Source organism: Dermacentor silvarum, chromosome 11, assembly GCF_013339745.2.
Source record: "Dermacentor silvarum isolate Dsil-2018 chromosome 11, BIME_Dsil_1.4, whole genome shotgun sequence".
Lineage (NCBI taxonomy): Eukaryota > Metazoa > Arthropoda > Arachnida > Ixodida > Ixodidae > Dermacentor > Dermacentor silvarum.
Window position 1 is genome coordinate 91,497,066 of NC_051164.1, and position 21,615 is coordinate 91,518,680.

Sequence of the window (21,615 nt, forward strand, 5' to 3'; positions counted from 1 at the left end):
GTCGAAAGTTTCCAGGCCATAGCTTGCGCGAACACGTTCACTTTCAAGCAAGGGGCGGGGCTCCAGAAGTAACTCAGGCAGTCGGAAGCTGTGGGTGGTGAGAAACAGTGTCCCTTACCCTCTTCACAAAAACCTTGGAGCTCTTATAATCCGATACATGACACGCCACAGGGCACAAAGTCAACGTGTTCGCGCAAGCTGTGGCCTAGAAACTTTTGACCACCCCTGTACATCTGTGTGTAATCTTTAACGCCACACGACGCTCACTCCACCGCCGCTACTTCGCCTTGCTTTGAACCGCTGCACGCTTTAGCTCTCCCGCGGCAGACAGACACGTCGTATACGACACGGACCACACCACGTGTAGATCTCGCCCTCGCATGCCACTAAACAACAAGGCACGACGGGACAGCGGAGAGAGAGAGCGAGAGAGAGAGAGGAGCGGTCTTGGGAGTTACGGGCAGTTCTCGAGTTTGTACGGGCGTGTTTGCGTGCGTGCGTGTGGACGGGGGTGGGGTGCCAAGAGTGGGGGAGCGACACGGGGGCATCTCAAAAGGTATGCGCCAGTGGGGGCAAAAAAAAAAAATAGAAATACACGGTGCTCCGCAGAGGAGGAGGGAGTAAACGAATTCGTCTACTCTTCTCGCCAAAAAGCGTGCAGCCTTGAGGAAGCCAAGAGTCGCGTCTCAATACACTCGGGGACGAAAACTAGCACAGCAGCAGACCAAACACACACACACACACACACACACACACACACACACACACACACACACACACACACACACACACACACACACACACACACACACACACACACACACACACACAAATATCGTCTCTGATTAGTCGACGCTCTTGCACTGGCCAATCACGACATCGGAGTCGTTTAGCAAAACTCTCGTCTACAGTCACGACAGTGGAGTCATTACCAACTATATTGGGGCCTAAGGTGCCAAAGCAACAGAGGGGCTATGAGAGGCGCCGTGGTGGGGCCGCTCCGGTTTAATATGTGATGTTCAACACATGACGTCTATGATGGGTTTCTGGCTCCGCAATTGCTTCCGGCGCATTCAATTAGCAAAAACACAGCCTTCGAGATCTGCTTCTGTTGCCCAGAGAAAGCCCTCGTTGGGGCGTGAATTTGTACACCACTTATTCCTGCAACCTGGGGTTTCTCTAACGCGCACACATAGCACGGTGCACTAACCATTTTGCATCTACGAAGCGCGTCCGCAGAGACAGGGAATCGAACGCGCGACCTCGTGCTTTGCAGCAGAACGCTGTAGCCACTGAGCCACTGCGGCCGGTAGTCGAGTCATCCGGCCAGTCGCAAGGACGGATCTGCTGTCTTATCACAGGCCATTGCACGGAACTTCCAGCGCCACCGTGCACGTCTTCCCTTACTTTTCAGCCTTATCTAAGCGCGGTTATTAGTTTTCTCTTTCACAGTTCCACGCAATCGCGACGTCTTATAGTACGCGCACATGCGCGACTCGCCGAGTGCCAGGGCTTAGCTTCCATAAGCGCTGCATGGTTCCGCGCCGAGAACCACATCGTACCACCCTAGCCTGAGTGAGAAGGAAAAAAAATGGTCGTCAAAAGCCGAGTGAAAGAAGGAACCGTGCCACCAGTTCCCGGGGTGGTCGCAGAGGCAGTTGTTTTTAGGCATTCTCTCCTTCCCCTTTCCTAAATGCTCGAAGAAAGACGGGTGTTTTCTCTTTTTTTTTTTTTTTCTCGTGGTTTCTCCTTATTTTTGTTTCAGGCTTAGAGGAGCCCCAAGAGAGTTGAGAAAGGTCGTTCGCCAGCCTCGTCTGGCTGACGTGTTTCCGCGCCATGCTGAGCCATGCGAGAGAGAGAGAGACAGAGAGAGAGAGAGAGAGAGAGAAGCAAATAAGCGCAGCGAAGAAAATGATGTGTGTACGGGAGGGAGGCGGCGGCGGGCGGGCTCGCGAAAGCGGATATCCGGCGAAGAAAGAACGGTAAAAAGAAAAAAAAAATATTTATACGGCACAGCAATTTCGGCTCGCGACGCCTCTCTCCTTCAGGTGGCTCGGAGGCTAGAATTACAGTGTACTAGGAAACTGTACTAGAATCAACAGGGCACATCAGGCAGAGTCGCAGTTCGCCGTGGCGCGAGAACGTGAGAGCCGTAGCTTGTCTGTGCTCGTACGTGTTATTCTTTACGAAACAACGGAGGCGTAGACGGCAATAGCAACGCTGGAGGCAACTTCTTGCGACGCGCTGTTCAACAACGCGTTAGAAACGTTTTTGTGTTACACGAATGTTCTCTTTCAAGGAAGCTGAAAAGGTTAATAATTAAACGATCATGTTGCTGCTACCGCTTTGCTGTAGCAGTAGCTAAATCGATTATAAGGAGGTCACAGCTGTTTCATCTGTGTAAACGGTCTGGGCCACTAGATGGCGCCACCAACGCGGCTGCTCGCATCTACGTCACGGGAAACCCGCCGGTACTACGTAGAGAATTCCCTTCGCATGAACAAGCTAAAGCTTTATCAGTCAACCGCAAACGTTTACGGACCAAGGAATCTCAGAAAAGGTAGAATTTCCGAGCAGCCTGCAACAGTAGCCATACATCACTATGTTGTTGGCATACAATGTTGTTGTTGGCATACATTGTTGCACGATGTTGTTCGCATTCGCATCACAATGTTGTTTGAGGCTGGAAAATGTGAATGCGTTCAAAGTAGAGTCTGCGTTGTGAGGCTGCTGAGTTATTCTGCTTTTTCTCAGAGCCACAGGCACTTAGTCTCAGATCCAGTGGTCGACGGTACTTAGTTGTCTGAAGGGTGCCCGTGTCTCGTTTCGCGCGTATAATCCGTGAGTGCTTGCAGAAATTCTAACGAATAAGGAACAGAGAAACGATTGTCAAATTAAAGAGTGTTTCGATCTGTACGATATTGCATATGCACGGCTTAAAACGGAAGGCAGTCGCGACCAGACGTTTCCCTTACGAGGATTCATCTCGGGCACTCCTGTATATACTAAGGATCACCCGTTGTTCAGTGGATCGGGGCCAAATACGGCATGTCTTTAATCCCTCCATAACGAAGCGAACGAAAATAAGAGCGCGGCGCCAGCTCGAATTCTGCCGGCCACGGCGGGATGCCGGCGGAACGCACGAATTCCCGTGTGACAAGGTTTCAGCGCGCGTTCAGTTACTTCACGTAGGCCGAATCAATGCCTTATACAACAAAGTGTGGCCTTTGGATGTAATAACACCCAATCACTTATATAAGTGATTGGGTCACTATAGTGACCAGGGTTCTAGTACAGCACTTCCTGCCAATTTGGCCGCTGGTATATATAATAGTTGTTACGGCTAACTGCGCCACAATGCGGAAATGACACTGGAATGATGCTGCTTATATCGAGCGAAATTTCCGTCGTCCCTGCTTGAGGCCTTGAAATTGCGCGCAGTAATCAAGCGGAATGAGTGGATATATGACAGCCAAGCCATTGGCGAACGGGCCGAGGGCCAAGAATGTAATGAAGCCGCCGGGACCAAGTATGCCGGAACAAAGGAGGTTAACGCAAGCGCGTCAAGGCCACAATATGCCGACGGAAGGGCGAGGAGGAAAGGCCACCGAGCTTTCGAGACCGCGCGAAGGGAGAGAAGGAAGACGAAGAAGCCTTTGTCGGAGAGCAAAGACAAGACAGGATCGATGGTCGCGTTTGCCGCGGCGCCTACAAAACAAACCGCGCATTGTCCCGCCGTCGGCTTCTCGCCGGGTCAGGATTCGATTTTCCGATCTGAGAAGTTGACAGCCGCGTGGTCCAGCGAGTCCTTACGCGCCTCGGTGCCACGGGGACCGTTTCGCCCATCGATGTAACAGCGAAATGTGCGTGCGTGACAGCGTGTACTATATGTTTTGGTAACCGCGAGTTCATTCGCCGCTTTCATTTCTTCGCATCATATATTTTCTTCCTGGGACCGGATGTTCTCGCGGTACGGTTCACCGCCGCCCACAGCTCCATTGTGGTTAACGGAGCTGTTTGGATTGAAGATGCTTATTGGTAATCTCGATCGATCGGTCAGGTACACATACATTGCCTTTCGTGGCGACTAACAAGGTTACACAAAGGCGGACACTGTGGCCCTCAATTTGAATTTGGCAGTCGCACGTTAACAGTTTGCGGAGTAGGCCTGTTCTTGAAGCGTGTTCGCTCTCTCTCTCACACACAGACACACACACCTCTTCGAATCGACAAAACGACGTTCCAGGTCGCAATGCCGAAGCGAAACGCGAGCCTGCGAGCCATTCCCGCTATCAAGAAAACGAAGCGCGCACCTCGAACGTTCAACATCCACACTGTAACGCCGACTGGCAAGAACGCGCGAAAGTTGCGCCACACCATACGCGTGCACATAACCTTCGCAACTTATTTGCGTATACTATACTGCGGAGCAGAGGCGAGATCTCGCACACGTGCGGCGTGCACCGACAGCGTGCTCCTCGCCTTCCGAACAAACAACGCAGGCGCGAAGCGGCGGTTCTGGCCGAGCACCCATTGAGCAGCGGGAGCAATTTGCTCGGCGGCGGGGCCACTGGAGCGACCAAAAGAGCCACGGCGGCACCCCGCCGTGCGTGTTTGGATACGGACGCGAGCCGGCCAAGAAAAAGAAACCGGTCTTGACCAACCGACCGGCGGCGAGAGCTAGGTGGGCGCGCCGAGGAGTGCCGCCGGCAAACCGGCGACCGAGCCGAATGCTGTATCGCATATATACGCCGCGGGCAAGTGGTATGAGCCATGCTAGCCATGCCCGAAATTAATCGTTACGTGGGGTACAAGTGTCTGTGTACAAAGGGCGCTATTGTATGAAAGAGGACAGCTAATTGTGATTGATTGATTGATTGATTGATTGATTGATTGATTGATTGATTGATTGATTGATTGATTGATTGATTGATTGATTGAGTGAGTGAGTGAGTGACCAATGGAGTTAAATGAAAATGAAATACTGGTGCCAGTTTTACGCAGCTCACGCGGGGAGGACTCTAAGATAGCTGCCGCAAGCTTCCGATGAAAGAGAGAGAAGTCGACGGACGCGAGGTCACTGGCGGTCGCGACCTCGCTAAATTCGGAAAGCGAGCCCGCATCAACACCTCGTAGTTACGGCTCGAGATCGCAGGTCCAATGCGGGGATGCGCTAAATGACACCGACAATGAGCAAAAACCAAGGTTCGCAGGAAGACGCAGGCTTGAAGTGGTCAACAGTGGCAGAACAATAGACGTACAGCGACTGCAGTGCTGCTTTTAGGCTGTTTAAAGGAGCTCCTGCGGCAAGCCGAAAGTTCCAACACACTTGGGGAATGAAAAAAAAAAAGAGAGAGAGAGAGAGAGAGAGAACTCTCGTGCTCGCCACCAAAATGTCTTGTGTGTCAAGAACGCCAGGGGAACCGCGCGGCACAGTCGAACTACATGTTTGGTGAAGGCACGGTGTAGCGGCTATACTTTTGACAGAAGCTGTGTACGTCTCCGGAGCCGAGGTTCTCGGCAATTAAGCGGGCGAAGACGAGTCGAGTCGCCTAGTCTAAACGACGTCGCTTGTTCGACTAAAGTTTCCATTGAATAAGCCAGATATAAACACACTTAATTAAACGGGAGTGGAATTATAGCAACTGAAACTTCATCGCATTTCACGTCTTCATAAGCACACATAATTCGATTAGTGTAAAAGGGTACGCGCCCCAAATGCCTTCCAACAGGCCGCGGTGGCTAAATAACACACGCCTTGCATAAAGGCCTTCAATGAGACAACGTTCAGCGCGAGCGCGACTTGTTACATGACATTAACACCTCAGATTGGAATCCACGCGTGTCGAGTATTCGTTGCTTAAAAACTAAAAGTATAAGTTCTCGAATTTTACGTGCCATAACGACGATCTGATAATGAGGTACGCCGTATAGTTGGAGACTCCGGATTAATTTTGACCAATTTTGACCTCGAGCTTAGCAGCGCGGCATCATAGCCACTAAGCAACCGCGGTTGGCGTTGCTTAGAAACGAATTCGCGATGCTCCCTCTCACATTGCTCACGACTCATCTCAGAACCACGTGACGCTTCACTGTCCTTCTGACGAGTTGGGGAAACATTTGTGCAGAACGATAGATGTGGCGACATGCGCGGAACATTCACTAAGTACAACTTTTGCTCTCAGTAATCTCACGCGTGCGTTTATCTTTGTGGGAGCTAATGACGTTGAACGTTTAAAAAGAAGCTGAACACATGCAAAGTCGTTGCAATGCACTGTCATCGCTAGTACTTATATGTGCAGCGCGTTTCACATGGCGCGACATTGTATTATCTGTATTGTATTATCGCTTCTACACTTGGCGTAGTTAGTATATGGGGCTGAAGCGGCAACCATAGGCTATGTATTTCTCATAATTAGGGAGCCGAACGAAGTCCTTCTCCTCTCGCGCTTCTAGCCGACTTCTTCATTTCGCGAGTTGCGCCGAAACAGCGGCGCTCCCTGAGGGAATATTGAGTCAATCTATACTTGTATACGCTCACAGACGCGTTCAGCCTGTCCGCTCCTATACTGCATCCTTTCATCGCACGAGCCTTGGGAGAAGTTGCTTTGCTCTTCAGCTGCCGTCAGTCTCCGAAGCCCCGATTTAGCTCACTGTTGTTTGCTGCCTGTTAAATGATTACATCGATGGAACTCGCCGCGCAGTCAGCGTTAGGGTCTGTATAGCGAGACAGACACGAGCGAGCAACCAATCCAACTTCGCCTTCCATTAGTACGCGGGCAACAAGAAAGTTAGAGCTATAGATTAAAACAACAACGCCTACGCAAACAAGAGGTAAGAACGATGGGCGTACTGTCTGCGCTCTTTTGTTAGGACTTCGCAGCGGCGTATAGAGAGTGCTGTAAGTGTAACACACAGCGGCCAGAAGAAGCGTGCGATCGGTTCTGCTCTTATACATCTTAAGAAAGAACCAGGAAGTGCCAAAATAATGTGCTGATAAGTTTTGAAGCGGGCACCGGGCATCGGTGTTCGGTCACACGAACCTGCTGACGTGCGAGGTGTGTAGTACCCAGCCCGCGTGCCTAGCTCCGTGGGAGGGCGCTCTTTCCAAGGAAAAAAAAAAAAAAAAACACCACAGAGCCGCAGGTTTCCAGATGCGTGGTTTCCCACGCGGCGGTGCTGCCGAAAGCCATCCATTGCATGCGGAGTGTCCGTTCGCTTGTTGGAAGCATGTCTGCTGTATGTGTACCCACCGGTATATGGCCGGAATCGGGCGCTATGGCGTGCGTATGATAACGGGATGAGCTAGCTAGCGGGCATGCGTGCGGTCGGTTCTGGCGAACTTGTGGATCGGTACACACAGTGCGCCCAGTCACGTACGTGACACGAGTGCTGTTCCCTCTCTTCTTTCTTCTCTTGCGAGGCGAGCATTTAAAGGATGGCACTGTCTGCTCAGGAGTGTACAGTGGAAACGAAACTTTGCGGTGTTCTTTGCACATGGCGGCAGAGTTGTTCGCGAGACGGCGGATAGATGGCGCCACACTCGCTCTGGTAGGCACCGGTAGGCGGCAGTGAGGGCAAGTGCAAGTCTCTATAGTGCAAGTTCCCAATAGGGGTTCAGAAAGTTTGATGATAGACATTGGGCAATATATAACGAGCTTGGTGACTAGCAAAGAAGACGGATAGCGTCATCGGTCTAATCAAGCGGGTAGCTAACAGAAGGAGAGGCCTGAGTGAAGAGAATCTGATAAGGCTAGTCCACGCTTTCTTGTTATGCCATTTCACGTACGTAGCGGCCATGCACGTCTGGAAGAGGGCCGAGCGAGACAAACTAAATGCCATGATAAGGAGGGGGATCAAGAGCGCGCTCGGACTACCAAACTACACACGCACCGACCGACTTCTGCAGTTGGGTATTCATAATACACTAGAAGAAATTGCAGAAGCACAAGAAAGGGCACAGATTCTCAGACTCTCCGGCACCACGGCGGGCAGACGACTCCTAACAGAGATGGGCGTCCCCCCGGCTAAAGTCAAAGACTCCTACCAGGGCCTTCCGAAAGAGCAGAAAGACCACATCATCATATCCCCCGCCCCACGCAATATGCATCCCCAGCGCAACGTGGAAAGAAGGAAGGCCAGGGCCGTGGCGCTCCTACGCCGGGCGACAGAACTCCCTGGCGGCAGCTGCTTCGTTGACGCGGCCCAATATGGCAACAGCAAAAATTTCGCAGTAGTGTCCATCAACCACAAGGGTTCGACCGTTAACGCAGCTTCGGTACGAGGCACGTCGTCATGTGCGGCCGAGCAAGTGGCCATTGCCTTGGCCCTCCTGGACGAGAAACATGCCAACATCTTCAGCGACTCCAGGGCAGCCATCCGCGCCTTCAGCGTTGGCGCCGTGTGTAAAGAAGCCTGTCGCATCCTCGACGGTAAAAGCATTGCCACCAACACTCTCACGTGGTTCCCCGCTCACATGGGATCCATCATGGGAGGCCCCACAAACCTCAACGAGCTGGCCCACTCCAAGGCGCGAGGTCTCGCTTTCCGCGACCATGGAGAACTCCCCGGCCAGCCAGGAGTGGTGGAGAACAGAGATCAACCGACAACATACAATGAAATTACGCAGTACTTTTATCTCGGCAGGAGAGACTTTCCCCTTCCTCACAAGAAGTTAAATAGAGCGCAGGCATTGACCCTCAGATTATTGCAAACAGGCTCGTATCCCAGCCCGGCTTTATTACACAAGCTTTATCCCGACACTTATGCCAGTAGTTCTTGCAGGCACTGCAATGACTTCGCTAGCTTAGACCATATGCTCTGGCGTTGCCCCTCGTTACGAGGCACGGAACAAATAAATGAGGACAAGTGGCTCTCCGCTATCAAGAGCCCCGATGCCGGGGCGCAACTATGGGCTGTCCAGAGGGCCCATGATGCGGCGGTCGGGCATGGCCTGACTGTCCCAACGTGGGAGCGGCCCGCTGCGCGCTGAGTCGCGTACCTCAGGACGTTCATTAAAGTTTTCCATCCATCCATCCATCCATTGGTGGCGCAACCCAACGCCCCGTTCCAAAGGGGATGCTCCTGGCATCCATCCATCCAGATGCAAGCGCGCTGCCCCACTCGCGACACTTGCGCGTGCGTGGTGGAAGCGTCCATTATACCAGGGAAAGGTTGTTCAAATGGTGAAACGTTGAGCACTGAACGAGAGAGTGAGAGTCGGGGAGGTTGCCTACCCTTTGCTGGGAGGGGGAGGGTAGAAAGATAAAACAGGGGGAGAGAGAACGAGAGTTCAGGTTAAGCCGTTCGCATCATCCGTGCAGAGTCGAACATTGACTCCGCGCGCGTATCTTACCCAACAACTACAACGCGTTGATCCCCCCCAAGACTGCAAGGACGCATTCACCGGTTTGCGTAACTATGTAACAGAGGGTCTTTGACCCCAAGAACTGAGACGCCCAAGATCGGCGGGACGCTCTAAAATTTTACGGCGACTCTCCTGCCGACGTTAACGTATCTGTCTCTGAACAAGACAAAAAAAAAAAAAAAAAGACGAATGAACGTGCCGATCCCCCGTGAACTTTAGCGATGTGTCGATTCTGCGTTCCCGTGCGTGCATGCAGTCTTCCTCCACATCTTCGAGCTGTAGCATCGCTCAGCGTCTTCAGTGCCCTCGGCACCGGCGAAGCCGCACGGGTGCTTTCAATCACCGTCAGGGGGTTTAAAGCTCGTAAAAACTTTTTTTTTCTTCGTCTGTGGGTCTCGAATGCAAGGGGGGGGGGGGGGGGGGGGGGTCGCAAGGGAATGCGAGAGCCCGCTTGCCCTTGCCGCGGGGCCCGCTTCACTGATCGTCCTTTTTCGTTTATTTTTATTTTATTTTGGTTCTTCTTTCTCTTCGTCGCACGAGACTCTCGCATACATTAGCGAATCGGCGGGCGAGCATCAGCATAACTCAGTTCGGCCCCCGAGAGCGTTTCAAGAACGGCGCGCCGGGCTTGGATCGCCTCCCTCGCCGTTCAACTACGTCGCGTTTTGTCTATAGCATTTGCTCGCCGTGCTTCAACGGCGATCTTGTACTGATTTTCTTCTTTCTTTCTTGTCAGAAGGAGAACAAATAGCTGGCGAGCTTCTGTAGCCTACGTAGATACATTGAGACCTGTTCGCTCGCAGCTGCGAGGGATCGTATAAAGCGGAAGTGCACGCCTCAACAGGTTGGTTGTTGCGTTGTCCTTGTAGCTCTCTGAAAGTGAGTTGCCTGCTTTTTTTTTTTTTTGTCGGCGGTAGTTGCATGAAGGACAGTGAGTCCGCTTGGTGTCGTAACGCAAATCATCACGTCTATACATCACGCATGTATACTTTAGAAATAAGAAAAACAAAATTTCACAGACGGGATTCGAAGTAAGGACCGCCGAGTGGGAACGCCGCTGTATGAACTCTGCCGACGCGACTATATATTCCAACAAACGCCAGGCCTCTGTATGCCATATGCAAACTGGTATTCAGCAATTTTATCTAATTTCGCGAAGAGTCGCTGATCACACATACAGGTGCTCCTATTGCTTTTTTGCATGCGCAGAACTGTACACCAGCAAAACCTTGCGCTTGCTAATAGCTATTACGGTCGAACCCGGATATAACGAATTATTGTGTATAACGAATTTATGTATAAACATTTTATTTTATATATCGAATTACCTTCGAACTTTTTTTGTGATCACCATCAGATCCGATATATCCGGGTTCGACTGTAGTAGCCTTTAGTTTACGCTATATTAAAAAAAGAAAAGCCTTTTTTTACTTTAACCGTCAACTCCGCCTCGCTGTCGTTACAGTAGGTAATGGGAAAGCGGCCAGCGTTTATAATCGACGCAGCCGCGCAATGCGCGGACGCACCACAAGCGTCGGCCTTCGTCGCGCAACAGCCTGTCGTTAAAAGTACCCTCATCCCGTACTCTTGCTTGTCCTCTCCAAGAGCCGCAGTCAACTATTAGTCCCGCGTTCACAATCGTCCCGACTGGCATCGGCACGCGGGGGCGTGCACACACACACACACACACCGGGCCTTGGGACGCCACGCCGAAACGATCATCTCTCTCTCCCCAATCCATCTCCGAAACATCGCCGGCTATAGCCGAAGAAGCCATAGCCGAAGCCGTATACCGCGAAGCCAGCAGCAGCTGCCGGCTTCGCTCCTCGCACTCATCAATTCAGCCGTCGCCCTCCTTCCGCACCTACTGACCGCTCCCCGATCGTAGGCCGCCGTCCCTGAGGCACCGTGTCAGCGGGCATAATGGTTCCTGCGGGACCGTTCGCAGCCGAGAGAGAGCGAGAGATGCCGTGTGCTCGAACGCGCCGAAGCCGCAAGACTAAGTACTTGCTTCAGCGTGTGGTGCGTATACTGTGTATAGTGTCTTCACAAAAACGCTACAATCCTCGCGCTAGCTCATCAGCCTCTCCCCCCAATTCTTTCTTTCTCTCTATTTCCCAGAGCTTCACGACGCTGTCTGGCGAAGTGTAAGTGGCGATGTGAAGCCGGGGAAGGGTACTGAGAGAAGAGCACAGGAAGGAGAAGAAGAAGCTGGCGGTATGAATCGCACGGCCTTAATTGAGACGATCGAAGATTGCACACAGAGGCAACGCGAGCGTTTGGAGGGAAACCGAGCGCGGTGGGGGAACCACGATTACCGTGGGCGGAGAGGAGCTAGCTGATCGTTACGTTTTTTTTGAAAACAAACGAAGGAAAAAGTGATTCGTTGGTTGCTCGGATGGGAAAGGGGAAGAACAGAGAGAAAGTCGCGTCGGACACAATGTTCCTAAAAAAAAAAAAAAGAAGAAGAAGAAGAAAGGAAGGCGCCTATTTTTCTTTGTTTCCCCTCTCTACCTTCGCTCCTACAGCGTACAGAGTAAATTATACGTATATCAGCTTTACGCTATAGTCATTTGTCACGGAGAACGAAGGTCATTAGTCTTTTCCGAGCTGCGCGCGCAGGGGAGGAGGTGGGGGGTTCGGTTCCCATTGGGGAGTGCGCCGCTGTTCTTTGTCGCAACGAACAAAGGTGCTCGCCAAAGTGGGTTCGTTTCGCCTTTTCTCTTTCGTTTTTCTTGCGCGCAAGGTCGTCTGCGGCTTATCTGGTTTCGGCGGCATTAAGCCTCCCTCCATCACCTGGAGGAACAAACTTCGTCTGAACGATCCAGAAAGCGCTGGCGTGCGCGTTTGCTAGAACTACGATGGGCTCGTTCTAACCTCGCGTAAACGTGTCGTTTCGATCTGTGTTCACTGGGTTCTGTAGAGATGTGTTCCTTTAACGAATGCTGGCGATGCTTGCGTGGTCACACACCTAGCGAGTTCACCTTTACGAGAGTGGACACGAGTCTGTAGTCTTCCGAGGTAAACTATATCGTCGCCTCACTTCCTGGGAATAGCCTCTAACAGACGGCTTGAAAAGGGAGACAGACAGAGCGAGAACTAACAGGCGGAAGTCTCAAGTTGCGCTAGGTAGGGGCAAGTTGGAAATTTAGAAGTGAGTGCACAGCTTTTGATTAATCTTGCTACAACAGTCAACGAACGAACGAACGAACGAACGAACGAACGAACGAACGAACGAACGAACGAACGAACGAATTAATGGATGAGAGGTTTAACGAAGGCGTCACCTTGTTGTACCTTGCTGGCGCGAATGTGCGTCAACGTACATGCGTATGTATCAATGGGCGACTGCCAAGCAAGAAGGCGCACAGTCGGTCACAAGATTACGCGACACGAGATTAAGCGAATGGGAAGGTAGGAAGCATTTCTTGCGACGCCTGGACACCCCCCCCCCCCCCCCCCCCGGCCTCAAATTCAAATTTTCAGTTTTGTAGTGTCTGTTGGGAGCATACATAATGACCCATTAAATCATGCCTTAGCTGACATGACATGTCATGCCTTAACAGAACAAAAGTTCGCATTTGTCTTGAAGCTCGTGTTCCGTAAACTTTCAGGGCCGACTGTTGTAGGCCAGCGTCACCGTGATGCACGAGTGACCCGAACTTTCAGGTGCAGTTTTATGAGAAAATCATCGTTTTTTTGTCGTTTCTAGCGCTACAAACGTGTGCGGACGTCATGCAACAAAGTTCAACGGTCAAACCAGTGAGATTTCTTCGAAATAACCGGAGTTACGGATGATCAGAGCTTGGGTTATTGCGTGCCTGGCTGGCGTTATATAGCCCAACCTCAACTCGTCGTTACTGAATTCCCGTCGCATAAAGCCTGCGATCGCGTGGTACGGGAAAGCATATCCGCCGCTATAGATACATTAGCGCGAGCTCCGCCGCATCCTATAGCTGGGAAAAGAAGATAGCCTGCCGGGGAATTGAGACGGCGCAGGAAATCTTTCTCCTCGGCTCAGCTACAGCCTCGCTGGTATGTAGATAAAAAAAAAATAGATGAGGGGGGGGGGGGGGGTGAAAGGAGTACTCGTGCTCGAATATGCGCGTAATTTGAATATCCGCTTCAGCGGGGGTGAACGCGCGATAAAGGTGCAGCCGCTCATCGCGAGTTTCAAGGGTTCGCACCGGAAGTTGAAATTGAAAAAAAAAAAAAGAAGAAAGAAAGCGAAATAAAAGAGGCGATATAAGAGGGTCACGGGAATAAGAACACTGAGTAGACGCCCGCCGCTTTATTGATTTGCCATAGAAAATACATATTTTGGTGGTGCGCACACCGGCGTTATATTTGGGGTATGTGATCCACGCATGCATAATCCGCGAAAAAAAAAGTTAATAGTTTATTTCAGGTATGCCCCACACGACATCATAGCAGGTGATCAGTATAGTGAAGAAACGACGTACAACAGGTCGATAAAATGACATAGCATGCACTCAATTATACAGAACAAAAAAAAAAAGAAAAGAAAAGAAACGCAGCCAATTGAGGAGTGACTGCGTGAAAATTCCACGTATCTGCGGTACGAATACGGTACGCAAAACGTATGCGTTTGGGCTGTTGTGCAGTTACATTTTTCTTCCCTCTGGGAGCTACAGAACTCATTCTTTTTTTTTTCTTCTGTTAAAGAAGATAATGAAGTGCGCAGATCAGCCCTTACTTCAGTGCCTTTGGTCATATATACCGCATCGTCGTCCCGCGGCGCGAGAACTCAACCATATGGAGCGTTGTTGCTGCGTCGACGCGTCGCCAGGCGTCGGCGCGTTTCAGTGCCGGGTTCAGCGTCTACCACGTGTTATAGTGTCCGTTTTATCAACAACGTGCAGCACGCTCACGGCTGTATACAACATGGTCGTAAGGGCGAAACGCAAAATGGAAGCTCTGGGCGACGCTATGCGCCCGAAATACGCCGCAGAAATGCGCGTATCATGTGGTTCACGCTTTGAGAGGCCACCTTTGCTGGATTACTCGCTTACCCTGTAAACGTTCGTAAAGGCACAGGTTCTATACGTGAACGCCTTCGCGCGAACAATGTTTGCCATGAATTGAAATTACGTAATCGCACGACGTTCACCCCTGCCCGGGGCTGCAGCGAGACATTCGAACTAACGGCTGGCCGACGTCCAGAGATTGTGGGCACTGCCAAACGAGTCGCCATGCAGTTGCAGTAAAGCTTATGGTCCACTTTCTTATTTCAGGGTCATATTTATAATCCGTGTTACTGAAGGCAAACGGGAAAGTCTATTAATTAGTTAATAATTGGCGGTATCACGTGCGGGACAGTATAGGCCCTCAATTATCTCGCACAAGGAGGAATTGGCGTGTATGAACTGTGATCTTTGGCGAGTGCGCGCTTGTGTCCGGAATTGACGGGTTGGCGTCTGCATTCTTTAGCATGCGCAGATTAGTTGTTGTGATTTGTGTTGTCAGTTTTGTTCCTACCCTTGCGTTGTCCTTTTCGTTCCTATACATACTTGTGTCTATGTTTGCATGCCCTACCTTTCAGTAACGCGGATCTACACCAACGTTCTCCACTTTCGGTCCTTTCTAAAATGTTCGTAATCGTTTGCGATTGTGGCTGACGTTTGTCCACGCACTGTTCCTTTGAAGATCGATTAACCATTCTGATCGTTCAATTGCGGCAAAATGAACTGACGTCGCAGTTGTAGTAAATCTCTACGAGTGATAGATGCGCTCAGGCCTTTGGGCTTCGACACTGCGAAACGTACGGCCCGAACTGAGCGGTCGATGAAAGCTGAGCAGCCAGCGACGTCGCCGCAAGTTTCGTAATAAGCGGTATTTCGATAAAAGCGGTGGCGCTGCTGCGGCGTTGATGTCCTGATTGATATGATCCCTGGATGCCACAGAGCTGCAAAGGAGCGACGAGCAAACACCGGTTTCGATTTTTGAAACAATTTCGTCACCAGTGACCGTGGCTTTAATATACGCCGCAACGCTAAACAGACAGACGGAAGCAACCTCTATAACGACTTCTTAATCTTTCGCTTGTCGAATCTCTTTTTGCTTGTCGGAGTTCCGCACCCCGGTAACTCAACACCGTGGACAAAAAACGCGACAGTCGCGCGTGCTGCAGCAGTATAGGCCTAACCCGTCGCATCCATTTGGCAGCAAGAAGGATCGAGGTGACGTCACGGGATGGGGCAAACCGCGGAGGGGCGACACGACGCGACCCGTCCGACAAGACGATAAAAACCACCGGCGCGGTCTCTCTCGCTGTTTACCACACCCCTGCAAAAACTTTTGACAGACACACCGCGAGGGCTTGCGGGTTCCCTCAAAAGCACCCGCCCCCCTTCCTTCCATCCACCATCCTCGCCTCGAACGACTATTTCGAGAGAGCGCCGAAGCGCGCGAAAGCTTCGAGAGGACCGCCGCCCTGTTTATTTGAACGGCGTGGCCCCTTGCCTGCAGCAGACGCGCGAACGCCGTCTGCAGAAGGCCACGCCATAGGCTTCGCGTGTGTTCCGAAACCTTCAGTTCAGCCCAGGAAGTGCTGAGAAGACTTGAAAAGGTCCTGTCTGGAGTAGCAAGCTGTGAGAGGTGCGCAGACACCGAGGAGAAATGGTTCACTTATCTAGATCAGACCTTTTTTTATATGAAGGTACTTGTACAATTAGCCCATTTGGCTAGTTCCTGGTTTAATACAAATGTGTTTTAAGTCGGCCTTGGAAATACAAAAAGACAGCACTGGCACATGAAATTCACATCCAACGCACACGTCGGAACCTCTCTGAAGCGGAACTGTTACACAAAACAGTAAAATTACTTCCGCAACACCAAATAGGATCAGTACGGAGACTAAGCCCGAAAGAACGCAGTAACGAGACAAGTGGCGACGCCACCGTGACATGTTCGCACTATTCTATCCGTGACGTCATGGATTAAGGCACCGTCTACTGGGAACTAAAGTGTTTGTCAGTAAAAGAAAATCATGTTGCGTTGGTACGTATGGACACGGTGGCAACTTTTCCTGCTCGAAGACGACCAAATTACGAAAAAAAAAATTGGAGATCAGTGCCAGGCTAGTGACGTATATAATATGCGAAGAGTTTTGGGCGCGAGTGAACTTTGTCCTTCGTTTTCTCCGCTATAATAATCTACATTCTACAGCCAAAGAAATGGAAGCAAAGTTCTGAAAGAATGCCTTATCACTGTATATACTGATCTTTCCTGAATGTCCTTTCAAAGATTTCGGCTGTTGCAATATGATTCACAAGAATTGGTTATGACAGCTTCTTTAATTATATTTCAAAATTCAACATTATCGCGCACAAGCGACTGGAGTAGTTCATTCCATCTTCTGAGACTTTAAAAAGAAAGGAATTACCATATATATCAAACCGAGATGGGAGTTCACAGAAGCGCGACCCATTTCTCATGAACCGATCGCCCAAGTTACGATAGGACATAAATCAGATAACGTTCTCGTTGGCTCTCGCTCGACCTGTAGTGGAGCTCGCTATAGACTAGGGCCGGGCACAAGCCTTGTTGGAAGCGGAAATTGGGGTCACGTGATTCCCAACACTGTCACTTGGCCCTCTCCCGTTTAGTCCACGTGATCGTGAACTCGACTTTCCTCCCCCCCCCCCTCTCTCTCTCTCTTTACGGTTTAGGACGCGTGGCGCCGAGTCTCACCCACGCGTTGACGTGGCCTACGAAACAAGGGCCACACGCAGGAGAAGCCGCGCGACGGGTCACGTGAGATGGGTCGCTGAGTCAGTCGCCATTGTCTGTGTGAAGTCAAGCGATTCCAAGGAATACGCGAGTGGCGCGGGGTTGTACCTATCCGAAAGTACGTGGCGCGCGAGCGGTGTCAAGGTTACTACGGCGAGAGGTCCTTTCTCTCGGGAGGATTTCTCGAACGCTGTCCCAAGAAGAGAGTGAAAGAAGTCGGCGCGCCCGTCGAATCTGCCTGTCAGCGAAGGATAGTCCTAGGGTTGCTACAGGGATTGTTCCGTGTAGACATGAAGAAAAAAAAAAAAGGGGGGGGGGGGGGGAGGGAAGGGTACGTGTTTTTCTCTTTAGGGATGTGCTGTATGCTAAAATAAAAGCAAAATAATGCGGCGGTACGAAGTCAGCACAAAGGTTGCCTGATTGTAAAGGTTTTATAAAAAGAAAATTGTTACACCTTTAAAATCTGCGTGCTGTTGTTTTGGCGAGTAATGTATTCGTTAGCCACATTGATAGCCAACGAGAAAAATAAAATAACCACTAAGGAATACGTAGAAGTAGTATAATGACAATATACATGGTGTTCTAAAAAAATTAAGGGTAAATTTGGTAAATTTCAGGAATTAGAAATGATGCGATGCAGCTCATAACGTGCCAATTTAGGAAGAACCATGGGACTGGCAACTGGCGTGCCGGTGTAGGGGTTCGTACCGGCAGACGGCACCGTAAGGGAAAATCCGACCATGTGGACTCTGGACACTCCATTCAGTTTCGCTTGTTCTGCGGAATACTGAAGCATAAATTGTACTTCACCTTGAGGACTGCTTATTAACCCGAATCGACCACTAACCCTGTGTTTGGCGCTCTTTGGCCATAGTTGTCCTTGCGCCGTAAAAATCTACTACTGAGCATAAATTGCATAACGTACAGCCTCAGGAGGAAAAATGGTTAAAGACCAATGGTTCCGCAGTCTGGACATATGCCGGCTGAAAACAATGATACAGCCCAAGTGTGCGTGTTCGACCAATACACGGTGTTGAATCAATTCCACTTTGCGGAGCTGTGCTAAAAAAAAAAAAAATGTTAATCTTTTATCCAGTGCTAGAGGGGAGGTTTTACAAGCAAACAAGCGGAACGTTCACGGGAGGCGCGCGAAGGTCCGCATTGTTCGGGATCAGCCCGGTAGGCATACAGCGCGTGGCGCGCCACGGCGTCATAAACGCCGACCGCGGTTATATGGGTCAGTGGCATCGGACCGTCGCCAATTTTACAACGCGGGGAACGGCGGGCTCGGGGGCATTAGCCCGCCGTGGCCTTTTTCTCAACAAAACGCTTTACTAGGCTAGGCCGAACTGCGCTGAAAGAAACATTAAAAAAAAAAAATGAACGAAGAAAACAGCAGGCGGGAAGTGCGAAGTATGACTAATAAAGACCCCAACGACGCGCACTTCCTTGCTCGGTTTTTTTTTTTTTTTTTTAATGTTCGCGTACGTGTGACAAGAGATATTTCACGGGTCACGTGGCACAAATTTAGAGCGCCGAGGATGGAGTTGACCATACTTCGCAAATTAGAAGAAAGAAAAAAAAAAGGGGGGGGGGGAGGGGGGAGGCGAGAAGGCGCGCAAAGGCAACGCATGCGGCACTCACTGATGCTTCTGGTGTGTAACGGCGGCGATATGCACGATGCTAATTGTGGCGCACAGAACGTATGCAAGCCGCTGTTAACGTTTGCGTCGGCAATAAAGCCAGGAGTGAGTCTTATCAGTTTCCTGCTTTTAGTTCACCCGTTCTTCGCGAAGGTTGCCTGTAAATTTCCAAGCGTAGTTTGTCAAGTTAGCCTGGAAGCAATAATCTCGTTTCCGTCATTAAGACTGCGAGCTCATAACGTCAGCTTCACTGCCAGACACGCTTACCTATCAGGTGTAGCTTCGCGAGCCATCTTTCAGTATCTGTCATTTCGACGTGTCCTTATCATACTGCACCTCTTTTTTTTTTTTTTTTTTTTTCATCAAGTAAATGTGTACGATACCAGTCTACGTGCACGAACTTCGAGATATGTTACATGGAAAGCTCAGACATTCAGCTGCAGTCAAAAGCAAGCGCTGGCGTTTCTTTCGCGAATACCTGGCTCGGCGCCCACAACTAGACAGCATCATCCAACGCGCCAAATGTCAGCGGATGCCACATGCGCAGTGCTTCACTGCGAAGAAACTATTGCGCATTGGCATGATAGGACCCACTTTGCGCGTAGAGTCGATCAGGAACGGCTGTACTCGTGCAATTTTGCGCCTCGAAGAACTAAAGACCTAAATCGGTACAGCGATTCAGAAGCACACCATCTACACAGCGGAGTGGATTTGGCCACGCAATCTTGCGCATTCAGTAAAGAAGCAGGCTGCGAACGACAGCTTCGCTGTTTTTCCGAGTCACTGCATTGAACTGCTCAGGTTCTAGAAACGTAGCGTGTCGATCGAGATAAAAGAGTGCCGAGATAACCCGTTTAAAAGAAAAATGGGGCGCCAGGACCCTGGCATGGGAGCGCGCCTTTTAACGTCGTCATTTCTGCGCCTTAAACATCAAGTTACAGATGCAAGAAGTACGAATGTTGTATTGCGTACTCTTTTTGTGCGCTCCACTTGAATGCTGCGCGATCTCGAAACGCATTGGTCAGATGCTTGCCTCAATGTCGTCCGTCGAGCAGATAAGTTACAACTGCAGCAAATAGAAAACTTTCTTCGAATCGCCTAAGCCACAATCTGTTCACAACGCATGGCCGTTACGCATTTACGCAATTTACTGGACTGCACGCTCAAATTAACATCAAGCAACTCATTCCCCGTTTGACGTGTGCCTTATGCCGGCCAGTTTTGATGCTCTGCCGCTAAGCCGTCTGTCGCGCAGAACAGCTCGTTACAGCGTCGGCAAAAAACGACTTCGCAATAACCGAGCTTTACATTGAAATAATATATTTACACCAGGATTAACTTAGCCGTAGAGGAACAAAGCAAGCATCACCATCGTGGAAAACGTCTTCGACGCGTTTCTGTATGCGGTCTTCACGGCTTTGCCGCAGCAGTCAGTTAGCAATGGCACACGAAACGAGCGAATGGCAGGCGCACACGATTCTTTACCAACGAGAGTTCAGCGCCGTTCCCACAAGAACTCGTTGTTTCGTCATAGGCACGGACATGATGATGGACCTGAAGAAGCTCACTGATTAGCGTTGCTACTCAAAGACAACACCCGATTCCGGTCGCAGACACATTGCGTGCCAGGAGCGATGACAAGAAACAGCTCCACTTGAAGATTACCGAGGTTCGCGCCATTTCTGACTGCACACGAGTACGATAAACACAGAAACCAACTAAGCAGCGGCGAGCACGCAGGCTTAATTTTTTTTTTTCTTTTTTTCGGCGTCGAACTGTCATTCATCCTACCACGCATCGCTAATCCCCCCAGACACATATCGCCGGAGGAATGTCTTTGATGTCGGTGTCCAAACCGGCACACAGGCATCACGACTCGGTCTGCATGCTTTTGCGGATTACGCCGAGCCGGCCGCGCTCCTCCGAAGAAAAAGAAACAAAACACGTATCCAGAAAACGGGCGGGAGTTCAGACAGACCGCCACTGGGCCCTATCCAGCCGACGGGTGAGGGAAGTTAGCAGCGGCTTACCTTGGACTCGTGGTGGTCGGCGCTAGCGAGCGCCGAAAAGCAGACAACGGCCAGCAGCATCACGGCCGCCAGGTATAGCGCGATCCGGGCCATGTTTTCCGTCGCTCAGAAGACACGAACGACGTTGTCGTCGACGATAGCGACAGCCAAGAAGGGAGGAAAGAAAAAATCCGCCGAGCGTCGTCTGTTGTCGTCGATGTCGTTGAGCCGGCAAAGACGCGCGCGCGCGTTCTCTGCGCTGGGTTTCCGAAGATGGGCAAAAAAGAAACTCGTTTCTTGGAGTGGCGGTGGTTGCGTCGAGGGCGCGGGAGAGAGCTGTACTGCTGAGCAACTGACGAGCACGCAATGCGAGATGCGGCGCTCACGAGTGAAGCAGGCTTCTCTCGCGGAGCAAAAGTTGTCCCGCGAGCATGATTGGTCAAGAAAGACGATGGAGAGGGAATAGATGGGAGAGAGCAAAGTGGAGAGGACGCATCGGACCGCAACCCGCCGGAACTGACCCGCGTAGTGCGGCGGTGGCGCCGCACCATAGCCGTACGAGGAAACCGTTAGTTGCTGCTGTGGCCTTCGAGACTGCCAACGCAGCTTTGGTTGTGACAATTTCGGAGGTCTTGAAGCCGCGCCGTGACGCAGCGGATATCAGAAACACACATACCGGAACTGACCCGCATAAGTGCGGGGGTGACGCCACATTGTGGCCTCAGAGATGGTCAACGCAGCCTTGCCTCGGGCGCGACGATCTTGGAGGCCATAATGTCGTGCTGTCTGTCACCCAACTAAAATAACTTTAGCGCGCCGTATTGAAATGTCTCGGAATATGTTG

The 21,615-nt window shown here is 50.9% G+C and overlaps 2 protein-coding genes across 2 annotated transcripts in view; one reads left to right on the top strand and one right to left on the bottom strand.

Moving 5' to 3' along the window:
* The window catches only part of LOC119433532 (sarcoplasmic reticulum histidine-rich calcium-binding protein), a 142,205-nt gene extending 121,027 nt beyond the window's left edge, over positions 1-21,178 (bottom strand). Inside the window, exon 1 of the mRNA XM_037700776.2 lies at positions 20,793-21,178. Within this exon, the coding sequence (XP_037556704.1) occupies positions 20,793-20,885 (93 nt within the window). The 5' untranslated portion in view covers positions 20,886-21,178. The remainder of the gene's footprint in view (positions 1-20,792) is intronic.
* Positions 1-21,615, top strand: part of LOC119433530 (TBC1 domain family member 2B) — a 189,230-nt gene that overhangs the window by 160,671 nt on the left and 6,944 nt on the right. The window lies entirely within an intron of this gene.